At 45.8% G+C, this 12,321-nt stretch overlaps 1 protein-coding gene across 6 annotated transcripts in view; it reads left to right on the top strand.

The window, feature by feature from the left end:
- Positions 1-3,338: 3,338 nt before the first annotated feature.
- SIK3 (SIK family kinase 3) overlaps positions 3,339-12,321 on the top strand; it is a 237,451-nt gene continuing 228,468 nt past the window's right edge. For all 6 annotated transcript variants that reach the window (XM_036104473.2, XM_036104476.2, XM_036104475.2 and 3 more), the window contains exon 1: positions 3,339-3,628. In XM_036104473.2, coding sequence (XP_035960366.1) covers positions 3,356-3,628 — 273 coding nt within the window. In that variant the 5' untranslated portion in view covers positions 3,339-3,355. The remainder of the gene's footprint in view (positions 3,629-12,321) is intronic.

Genomic DNA, 12,321 nt, shown 5'->3' on the forward strand with positions numbered 1-12,321 from the left:
TTCTGAATGATGCCCCTCTATCAACTGAATGCTCCTATAACGTTAGATTTTTTTCAGAGCAGTAATAAGTTGGGCCAACGTAAAGTGAGGGTTGGACTTTCTTCAAGGCCCTGACGGCTCAGAGAAATCTTTGGAGCTGTATTGTGAAGCTGCAGTTTTCTTTCAGGTCGCTGGTAAGCTGCCCTGCAGATAGGCTAGAGCGCCTTTAAAATCATAAAAGAGTTAATGTATTACCTCCTACTGCTTATATTCTTTTCCGGGCAGACCTTAGGTCCTCAGAGGTTTAGTATCATTTCTAGAACTGTCTAAGGGCCTATGGTATACATCAGGAATGCCTTGGTTTGCCCTTTTCAAATTCTAGAAACAAGCACAATGACATTACATAGGAAAATGTCTCATTTTCATCTCTGAATCTATCTTTTGCCTTTTTTTTTTTTTTTTTTTAATCTTTTGCTTTTCTAGAAAAGAGTGAGTTGGCTGTGGAGCTGATTGGGAACTGGGTGGTGGCTAGCTCTCTGCTTCTACATGGGACTGCAGCGGCTCTGAGAACTCAGCCCTGGGGCCACTCCTTGGAGTTCGCGGCTGGGCGGGAACACACCTACCCACCTGTTTTCTAAAGGCAGGAGAAGTACACGCTAAACAGTGAGTCTCATGGTGGCGCGACTTACAAGTGAAGCCACCCTAGTAGGGACCTCAGTCCTGTTTTGTAGTCTGCTGTTTGTTGATGCGCTTTGGTTCCAGCTCTGTCCTGCTCTCAAGAATTCCCGAAGTCCTCTTCTTCCCTGGGTATAAACTGAGCTCAGTCAACCTGGGCTTCTGGAGAAGGCATTTTTTCATACCAGCTTCTCCCTTGACAGGGTTTATAATCCAGTCTGGGAAGATCTCAGGCTCAAGAGGCATGCCGCCTGCGTTTGAATTCTAGTTCTGTGACCATGGCCAATTCCCTTAATCCTGCAGTGCCTCATTTTCCCTATCTGCAAAATGGGGATAATAATAGAATCTGTTTCATAGGGTGGTTGTGGATTAAGTGAGTTCATTTATGTAAACTGCTTAGTGTAGTGTCTCACACATTGTTATTTTTGACTGTGAGCTCCTCCCTAAACCTACCTCAGGCTTAGCATTCAAGAAATCCTTATTAAATCCATACATCTAAACTGTTTTCCTTGTCCCCTGAGGATTTTCACTGTGCAATGCCCTCCCGAATTTTCCATGTTCTTCTCACCAAAGAGGACTCTTCAGGGAGCTTTCCAGCTAGTCTTTGTCTGAGTCTCCATAGAACACACCATCTACTGGCCCCAATTCATACAGGCAGGGAGCACACATGATCTAACACGCAGCATACACAGTCCAGTCTTTATTAGGGGACAAGCACGATCTGCCATTCCTCTTTGGAAGTGAGACCCATGCTCCATTTCCTTGTTTCTCCTCAGAGGCTTCTTGTTTTTGACACCCTGCAGAGAGTGCCAGAGGTCGGGGTACTTGATGCTCCAGTGACATCTATGAGTGGAGGAGAGGCTGTAAAGACATCGGCGAGAATGGATTTGGTGCTACTCCTGCAGCTTCCAGAGTAAAAGATTCTTTTCCCCTTGCCTTCCCAGCTAGCTAAGGTTTCTGTTGAGACTCCCTCCCCAGGGAGATGGTAAAACTGTGACTCTGGGGCCCAGCTCTGAAGTTAACGCAGAGGCAGGTGAGTGAGGTCATGAAGTGGTAAGCGAGGCTGGGAACACCCCATCATTTATCTGGGATTGAATGAGCTCAACCAAGGAAAGGGCTTAACCAGTGCCGGAAGCTGAGGACCATTTCATCCTCATCCTTATGTGCTAGTCAAGGAGCCAATTACTGTTAATTGTGTTGGCAATTTGGAACAGCTACCAGGGAACTGATACAAGACAACTGTGGGATGACCTCTCTGGCCCATCCTAGTGCCCGCCTTTACTCATAGTCAGATGGGGAACCAGAGGGCTCGTAAACAGTAAACAGCTTTTGGTTGGAGTGAGTAACTATGTGCTTTCCTCACACATTCACGGTGCCCTGGGTGTCAGTTTCGGATATTGTACATGCAATGGCCTGATGAGACAGTTCTGCCACATAGAGAGACGTGCAAGTGGATAGATCAGCACTGGACTGAAGGAATACATTTTAACACTGGAAGTGTTCACAGTCTTCCCTCTCCCTGCCCCCAGCCTGCCACAGACCGTCGTGCTACTGACAGCCCGGTTGCCTATCCCTGCCCCATCCCCACCTAAAGCGGTTAAGTTAATCTAGTTAATAAAAGCAGTGGGACACAGTAGAAGGGAAACCCCGGAGCTTGTGAGGGGCCCCGGAGGATGTGGAACGCCAGATAGCAGACGAAGGAAGAAAAAAGAATATGAGATTTATTGTTGGGATTATAAATTTGATCACCTTTAATGTCTTCGGAGAGTCCCTGTAAGGAGGGAATTATTCTTTTAGTCTTTATTTAGTTTGCCTAACAGAGGGTTTTGTCCTTAACCATGACGTGGCTCTCTGGACAATGTGCACCACCGCTCCATCAGGGTTATACAAGTGACAGAAATAGGACGCAGACCCTGTGACAGTCATCTAGCTATAGAATTGTTCGGAGACGGGGTGGGAGGAAAATGACGTAGCCTCTCTGGCCCTCACCCACCCAATGACTGGAACGCATGTTTGGGCTGGTTTCTCCACCCTTGAACACGCAAATCCCAGTTTCCCTATCCCCCCTGTACTCGGTGACAATCAGACTAGTTGCACCGGGTGAGCAGGGCTGTGTCAGGAGAAGGAATTTTACTGAAGAATTCCCCTGCCTCGCTACCAGCTTGGTTACAGTTTCTCGTAGCTATTCCTGCCTTTGTGGCCTCAAGCGCTAAAGTGGGACAAGGCCGGTATTTTTGGTGATGAGGAAATATTTTGTTTTAAGGGAGGCTGGGTGACTGCTGAACTGGGACGGAGGTCACAGCAGGGGTCGTACTAGCCATTCCCGGGGCGACTGGGGGCCCGGCCTGGAGCCCGGCGTCCGGCACCCCCGCCTCGGGAGCGCTGCGGCGGCTGGGACCTGGCGGGCACGCTTGCGGTGCCCACCGTCCCATCCCCAGAGGGGGGCACCCGGGAGCCAGCGCCAGAGGAGCAGGGCCCACGCGGGAAGGTCGAGCTCGCCGGTGAGGTCACGGTTGCCATGGCTGCGGGCAGTGACGCGCGTCGGCACGTGACGCGCGGTTGCCATGGCGCCGGGCCCCGGCGGCGCGGGCGCCCCGCCTCCCGGAGTGACGTCCGCCAGGCCCCCCCTCTTTTTCCCGCCCCCCCGCCCCCTCCCCCCCGCCGGCTCCCCGCGGCCCGGGAGGTTTCACTGCACAACAAGATGGCGGCGGCGGCGGCGAGCGGAGCTGGCGGGGCTGCCGGGGCCGGAGCGGGGGGAGCCGGGCCGGCGGGCCGCCTGCTGCCTCCGCCCGCCCCGGGGCCCCCGGCCGCCCCCGCTGCCGTGCCCCCGGCGGCTGGCCCGCCGCGTCCCCCAGCCCCGGCCTCCCGCGGGCCGGTGCCTGCCCGCATCGGCTACTACGAGATCGACCGCACCATCGGCAAGGGCAACTTCGCTGTGGTCAAGCGGGCCACGCACCTCGTCACCAAGGCCAAGGTAGTGGCGCGGCGGGCGCGGGCGGCTGCGGGGCTGCGCAGCCCGGGACCATCCGTCCGAGTGTGGCGGGGGCAGGAGAGACCCGCGACAGGGAGGCTGAGGGGTCGGCGCGGCGAGCGGGGCTCGGGATAGTGGAGAGCGTTGGGGATCGGGGGCACGGACGGGGAGGGGGGCTGTCGGAGGGGAGTGAGTAGGGGGCGAGCCGAAGGTAGGGGACGCCGGGGAGCCGGCAGAGGGAAACTCCGTGGCCGAGGGGGCCAAGGGGGGGGCCCTGGAGCGCGGAGACCTGGGGGACCGGGGAGCCGGGGATGGGGAGGGGGTGCTCAGCCGGGGCTCTGCGGAGGGTAGCGGAAGGGGTGATTGGACAGAAGAGATTTGGAACTCTCACGGAGCCGGAGACTGTAAGCTAAGAGGACTCTGGAACCAGCAATTAGGAAATCCTAAGGGAATGAGGGCAGGGGGATAGGAAATGTGGACAGCAGGATGGGGGAAGACAAGGGTAAACTGTCAGCCGGAGGGGGGGGAATTAGGAGGGGAACAAGGACGATAGGGGCATGTACTAGGGGTGTGTGGTGGGTGCAGGGTACTGGGAGATATGAGGGACCTGGTACCTTATGACAGATGCCAATCAGCGTTTGATCGTCTAAGACTGATGGATGGTAGGAATGGGAGCCCGAGGACAGACGAGATTATTGGAGGAGGCGAGGAAGAAAATGGGGAAATAAGAAGGAAGAAAATTACTTTGCTTTTCCGCAGGAAGGGGCTCAGGGAACAGAGGCCCAGGGCGCCCCATGTTCATGGTGGCAGTAGGTAGTCAGGGGTTAAATAATTTGGGAGAGCTGGGTTGCTGGTTATTTTTAGTTGTTGGAGGGTCTGGAATCATGGGCTTTATAGAGCGCAGGATGGGCTCTCAGCGGTGGGGGTAAAGCCTGGTGGGTGACCGAGGAGGTGGATGAGGAACCCAGACACTGGAGCATTACACTCATTGGGTCCTTTGGTTCTCAAGGGATTTGTGGGGCTGTAGTAGTGAAATTGGCCAAGGTCAATTAGGAAGCCATATAAGTACACATACACGGTTTTACATATAAAATTCATTTTTGAGGAAATGTGGGTAGCCTTCTACATTGGAAGTATTGGAATCAAAGTCATCAGGAAGAATCTTTTGGTTTTGAGAGGACCCACAAAGCCCATTTGTACTCCAGATTTCTTGCTTTGCTCACTTGAATGAATACTTTCAGTGTAGTCATTCATTATATCTAAAACTGCAGTTTGTGTTTTCCTTCAACCTGATGAAGAACCCTTACAGCTGCTGCTGCTTCCTACCAAAGCCACATCAATTCCTCACCTCCTCAGCCTAGCCCTTATCATCGCCGACCTTGTTTTTGCTTTTATGGCAGCTGCTTGTTTTCAGAAGCCAGTAACTTACTGGGCCTTCTCTCCTTCTCACTCACAACCTGAAGTTCCCTTTTCCCTCCTTTTTGTCAAAGCCTACAAGGGGCCTTTTTTTACCAGGGTGGCAGGGTAGGTGGCTGTGGAAAATTGATTGGTCAGTTTCACTTCCTCTGGGGGGCCCCCTTCAGCCTTTTTGTCAGTTTTTTATCAGAGGGCCTCAAGTCTGCAGGTCTGAGCTGAATGATATACCAAAGTCCAGGGTTCTCTGATGTCAGCCTCGGACCCTGAAGGGGGACTAGACTGAGCCAAGACTTTGGTGCATCTCTGCCTGTCCCCCACCCCCAGGTGTTTACAGTTCTGTTTACTGTTCCCTAAGCCAAAGTTATGTTTATAAACAACCCTAGTTGTTCGAGAGCTTTGTTCCTTGTTTCAGCATTTCCTTTTTTTTTTTTTAAATCTCCCCCTCTCTTCTAAGTAATCACATTGAGCTCCTGTGATTATTTTGCTCTGACCTCTGGGGGATGGACTCCATGAACTTAATTGGTTTCCTGGTTTATGGTATCTATGATTTAAATAATTTTGTGTCTTGCAGCCCTTGGATACACCAAAATATTGATAAAAAAATCTGTGACAGACAGGGTCGTATGTTTTTGTAAATGTAATTGCAAACAGTTGATTCTTGGCTTTATATATAAAAGAGACATTTTTATCTTCAGTAGTCAGCAAAGCCAGTGGCTAATTATGGCTGATCTGCTTGCTTTCTAATTTTCGTATGTATGTGTGTGTGTGTGTTTCTTGGTTTTTCTCTGAGGCCTTGGTGTCCTTTAGGACTGCAGCATTTTAAACATTAGCTTGTTTATAAACGGGTGTCACTGTTTATGTTGGTTTTTATCTTTGATCATTTGTGGTGTGCAGTTATGTAATTCGTATGTATGGAAATATTTGAAATCCTGAATGAGACCGAACGAAATGGCTTGGACAATGAGTTGCATGTGTGCAAGGACCACACCAGCACTCATTTGTGTTTCTGTAGCAGTGTGCAATTTCCTAGTTACAGTTACAAACGCCCTATCTTTTGCTGCTTAAATTACTCTGACGACATGAGTAAAGCTTAATTCACAAGGAGTTGTCATGTGCTCTGGGTGAACGATGAGCATATTTTGGCCTGCTCCCTGGTTATCTGGATCCACGTTGGAAGGGATTCTTAAATGCTGACAGCTTAGATGTGCTTAACAGCTGTTGACATACAGCGTGATGGCCTATTAAGGCCATGGTGTGGTTATATAATGGCGAGGCAGGTGTCTAGTAGGTTCTAGTAGATGCAGAAGCTGCTGTTTCAGTTGCTCAGGGAGATAGATGTTTCTCCCCATGCACTGCAGCGTTTATTTTACTTCTGCAGTCAGGTCACTTGGAACCAAAGAGAGGGTTTTTGGTTTTTTTTTCCATCTCTTTCCAGAATCTATAATTTTTTGTTTCATCTTTCAGAGGTCTGTGATTGTTTTCTTTCTCCTCTTCCCCCTGTAAGCCACTGAATGGTCTGGGCTTTTCTTAAAACCGTGTCTAACAATCAGACTCAGGTAATTCAGAAAATACTTGTATTAGTCGAAGGAGCATAGGTAATCGGTGCTTTCTGAAAATCAGGGAAGTATTTACGATTACCTTTTCTCACACACACCGTCCATTCCAAGGACTAAGAGGCTAAAGTAAACTTCATTTATTGACTAAGCTACTGCCCTCCGTCCAAAAGAAGTGGTGAAGCTGGCTCTTTCCCAAATTCTGTTAACTCTCAAACCTCCTGGAGTAGGATCCTGGGCTGAAGAGAATCAGTAGAGAAGAGGAAAGAGTTTCTGTTGTTCCTTAGGTTGTTGGGGACTTCTGCAGCCTGGCCTTCGTGGGCTCAGACTTGATATTGGCAGTTCTGCGGTGCTTAGAGCATCATTGTGGAACAGGAACCAGGAGAGGAGGTTCATCTGTGACCCACTTTGGTCAGCAGCTCACCCTGGCTGTCTTTGTCCTACCTTCTTTGATTTCCTTTTTTTTTTTTTTTTTTTTTTGAGAAGTCTTAGTCTGAGGTTCTCTGGCTCTATTCTTTTGGTAGGACATTGTCAAGTATTAAAGAGATAGAAAAAAAGATTTTTTGCTTTCAGATTGCTTATAGTCTGTTGCCTGTGCCTAATTATACCTTTACTGATTGGATGAATGGGAACAAAGTAGATATATGTTGTATGCATTTTTAAAATGTGTAGACTATACAAGCCATTGGTCAAATACTTATAAAGTGTTATTTCAATGCATATGTATCACTTGCTTGCTACTGGGTTGTGGTAAGAGCTTGAGCTTTGGATAAGGCTGCCTGGGTTTGAATCCTCTTCTGCTTAATAGCTGGGTGATCTTGGGTCAATTATTTACCTTCTCTGTGCTCAGATGTGGTCATCTTTAAAATGAGATGACAGTAGTACTTACCTCCCAAGTTTGGGTGTTAGGAAGATTAAATAAGATAATATATGGGAAGGTACTGGAACAGTGCCTGGCACATAGTAGGCATGTAGTAAATGTCAGCAGCAGCTGCTGTAGTAAGAAAGATGAGTAGGACAGAGCTGCGCTCTTGTTGCTTTTCATCTGTTTGGAACAGTCCATGAATACATATGCCATTTGTTTCGTGTAGGTAGATGTCATCTTCATGATATGCTTTCAGTGTAAAAATATGAGTTAGCTATTATTTCAGATGCCACTTTGAGGTATTTGGGGTGAACTCCCATGGACTATGGGCTTATTTCATGAAATTGACATTTTAAAACATAATTTTCCATTAGTTAAACTTTTTTTTAAAGTAAGCTCTATGCCCAACGTGGAGCTTGAACTCATGACCTCGAGATCAAGAGTCGCATGCTCTACTGACTGAGCCAGCCAGGCGCCCCTAAAGTTTTTTTTTTTTTTTAAAGCAAATGTGAGACTTGTCTGATGAAAACTAACACTAGCTTTTGCTTTGGGCTGCCCCGCATTTTTAGTGTGTTTTTGTAACTAACTACTCTTTGTTACATTGGTGATGGAACAGAGTTTATTTGCGTGTACTACCCCCCCGCCCACCAGAGATTCATTTAAATCTAGTGGAGAATATGAAGAAATATTCCTACAAACTTAAGAATACATTTGCATTTGGGTGCACAGTGTGCTACTTTGAAGGCCAAGGTCAGGATTCTTAACTTTAGATATTACATACAGAAAACATTTTGCCCCATGACCCCATTCCAAATGTGGACCATGCATGACATATGTGTGTGCTGCGTGGTTTAGTGCACATTCCTTTCCATGAAGGGAACGACTCAGAGTGGGCAAGGGGTAGTATTTTCATTTCTGTAAGTAAGAGTTTAATGGAGAGAGTAGAAGATGCTTATGCTCATGAGAAGGCCGAAAGTGAGATTCGTTGGTAAATAGCAAAGAGAATTGTATCAAAAAGAAAATGAAAGGAAGATTACACTAGATACATTTGAGGAAGATCGTTCCATCTGTAGGTAATCTAAAAATGACTGTTGAAAGACGACAGACTTCATTTTGATACAGTTGTGATGGGGTTACTGACTTTGTTGAGATTTTGTGAAGAGCTAAGATTGATTTGGACTAGTTTCTCCAGAGTCAAAATACCAGTATTCCACTTTCAACATCAAAGCTGTTTATTTTAACATTCTGACTTTGGTGCCAGCTCCCTAGAAAGTCATAGATCTGGCTCAAGCCAGAGGTGCCCAGACTAGTTATTTCTGTGCCAGAAGTGCTGTTTTCATTTTCCAAGCATCAATCTGGCAAATGTTTTCTAGTTCACGGCATAAAAGAGAACAAAATGGATGCTTTGAAGAGAAAAAGAAATGTTCTCTACTCACTAGAACCTCTTATAATTCTAAAAGACATCAAAAATACCTTTGCACAGGGATGGAACCTTTCCCTTATCCATCCATTCATTCAGCATGTATTTGTTGAATCCAGATTTTGGGTCAGGTTCTATCCTGGACTCTTGAATTTACCAATAACAAGAGAGACAAAGCTCTTGCCTTCTTGGAGCTTACTTTCTAATTCAAGGAGACAGACAAGAAACGTGTAAATATGTAACTTCATATAGTGATGAATACCATGAAGAAAATAAATGGGCTAGAGAGTGTCTGGGGAAGGGTGCTGCTTTGCATAGAGTTGTCAGGGAATGCCTTTCCAAGGTGATGAGATATATGTATATAGATATTTTATAAGATGGTGGCTATTTGATTTTATTTTTTTTAGAGAGGGGCAGGGCAGAGGGAGGGGGAGAGAGAAAATCTTAAGCAGGCTCCACGCTGACGCAGGGCTTGGTCTTACAACCCTGAGATCATGACCTGAGCTGAAATCTAGAGGCAGATACTTAACCGACTGCACCACCCTGGCGCCCCACCAGGTAATGATATTTGAGCTTACACCTGAATGATGAAAATAAGCCAGCCTGGGAAGATATGGAAGATAGAATTTTCAATGCAGAAGGAATAGCAAGTACAGTGGTTTTGAGATAGAAATGAGCTTGGTTTATCCAAAGATTAGAAGATTTTGGATAGATTTTGGATTAGAAGTAATGGGTCCATTACTAAGGTCATGGTGCCTAGAACTAGTGAACAAGGGGAAGGATGGTAGGGGTAAGGTCAGAAAATTAGGGGCCAGATCATATAGGACTTATAGGCCATTTTATGGAATTGAGTATGAAATGGGATTGGCGTCAGAGGATATCACAGCAGAGCTCTGGTATCCTCTGATTTATGATTTTAAAAATTCATGCTGGTTATTTTATGGTTAAGGGTAAAAATGCTTTTTCTAATGCATTTCTTCCGATGGGGGAGGTGTTCAATTTTAACAGCTTACATTCTTTCACGTCTATAAAAGAATGACATACATTTTCCACATAAATTAAACATGATCGGCCAACAATATTTGCTGATTTGGGGGGGCACAAAAAAGATCTTAGACATGTTCTATTCCACCTCTTTCTTTTCCAGAGTCTAGAAAGATGGATTTAATGGAATTTAGAATCTTACGCTTTTAGGGACTAATTAAAGTAGTTTGGACTAATTATCCATTAGATTTTTGTCTCTTTGGTATCACCCCCCCTTCCCCCCAGCAATTTGCCCAGAATCCTACAGTTAGTTAATGGGGGAGTTGGAATTAGAATCCAGGCATCCCTATTCCTAGTTAACTCTACCCTGACTCCTCCAGTCATAGAAAACATTGTCCTTGCCATCGTGATCTTTTATTAAAGAAACAAGATGTACCTACTAATTAAAGTCTAAGAGATTTATCATTTCTAGTAAATTCCAAAAGTGAGATGCCATAATGAGATGAAAAATTTCCAAGTCGGGAGGAAGAGTAAATATGTCAACACTGTATTTCACTCTGTCACTTCTGTCACTTACCAGCAGTCCTCCATGGGTCCATTACTTTGCCTTTAAATTCTATTCAAATACCCCTTCGTGCCACCTTGACTTGACTGAGTCATCAAAAAAGCCTTTCATGGGGTGCCTGGGTGGCTTAATAGGTTAAGCATCTGACTCTTGGTTTTGGCTCAGGTTGTGATCTCAGGGTTGTGAGATCGAGCCCTGTGTCTGGCTCCACACTCAGTGAGGAGTCTGCTTGAGATTCTCTCTCCCTTTCCCTCTGCCCTTCGGCTCATGCTCGCTCTCTCAAAAATAAGTAAGTCTGTAAAAAAAAAAAAAAAAAAGCCTTTCAAAATACTAAGAAAGTAAAAAAAGGAAAGCAATGAACATAGAAAAGACAATGACCATAAACACAGTCTGCCTTATATAGTTTTCTTTCACCACTATATCTAGCTTACTCCCAGGGAATATGAGTAATTATACTTTTGCTCTGTTGGACTGGTCTGGTCTGGTCTGTCTTTGAAAGGACCTTTTTGAGATGAACTCCTTACTTACCAGATCACTACAAATTTCTAGGGCGTGGTGCCGTCTTGTAACTCATTAAGAGAACTGGTCACCAAGATATAAACCCTTGATGACAGAGGCGAGGACCAAGAGGACCAGTTATCTAGGGCTCCTCTTACGTGGTTCTCCTTTCTGGTTTAAGAGTTACACCTAGGGGTGCCTGGCTGGCTCAGTTGGAAGCACATGCAACTTTTCTTCTTGGGGTTGTGAGTTCAAGCCCCACGTTGGGTGTAGAGATTACTAAGAGCTACTATGCCTGTTCCCCAAGTGAATGAACTCACTCATCAAGTGAGTCCCTACCCCCTTCTAATAGTGAGTGGCTTGGTCCCTTTTGGCATAATAGTATAGTTATACTTTCTCACAGATGATTGATAACATCCAGAGAATGAAAATTATATACATTCTCAGGGACTTTTGTCCTAATGTAATAACTAAGTGTTAAATAACTGGCCTAGGCAATGTCTTTGAGAAGCCTCAACAGCCTTGGATGAATTAGCTTGAAAGGGCTTGTTTTGGATCTGTTCAGAATAAAATTCCTTCAGCTACTACAAGCGTGTTGGATGAGCCATAGTGAAGTTCTGTTGAGGAATGTATTTGTTTAGGAGGTGTGCGATCCACTGAAGAGAAGGCGGCTCTGGCTGCTACTTAGGTCATGTCAGAGTTTTAGTTTGTCAGAAAGGTAGGAATCAGATTGTGAATACTCAGCCTCATTTCCTAGAAACTGAAAAGGAAGGAGAAATACACCCATGGCCTATTCAAGCTTGTCTGTGTGGGCTGTGCTCACTCAGTTGGATACTTTTGGCCAGTTGTCTTAGACTATATTTAGGTTTTGATTAGGAAGTTCTGAGAATTTTCAAATTCCTGCCTGGTTTCGGCAGTAGTGTGTACGTACGTGCTTACCAGCAGTGTGCTTTACTTCCCATTGCTCCCTTCCGAAGAACTGAATGCCAAGATTCAGGTTAGCTAATCACATTTCTTAAGACCAAATTTTTTTGCGAAAAATTTTTCTTTCATTCATTCATTCATTCCATCCATCCCATCCATTCATTCATCCACCTCTCCATCCATCCAGCCAGTAAACTTTTGGAAAAATTATTAAAAGCTGGGAATGGATGCTATCTGGCACAAAATTCAAAAAGTACAGATTTATATATAATGAAGTTAAAAATCTCCCTGCCATCCCAGTACTCAGCCACACAGTTTTTTCTTAGTCTTGTTTCAGAAATATTTATTAAGCTCTCCTCTGGATCAGTCCAAATGCTTGATGCTGTTTGTGACATGCTTGAAGTTTCTAGAAATAATTTTACTTAAAGTTAAAGAGAGAAAATAATCTAGCTTTTAATGTTCGTTAGGAGG

The sequence above is a fragment of the Halichoerus grypus genome, chromosome 11 (assembly GCF_964656455.1).
Source record: "Halichoerus grypus chromosome 11, mHalGry1.hap1.1, whole genome shotgun sequence".
Taxonomy (NCBI): domain Eukaryota; kingdom Metazoa; phylum Chordata; class Mammalia; order Carnivora; family Phocidae; genus Halichoerus; species Halichoerus grypus.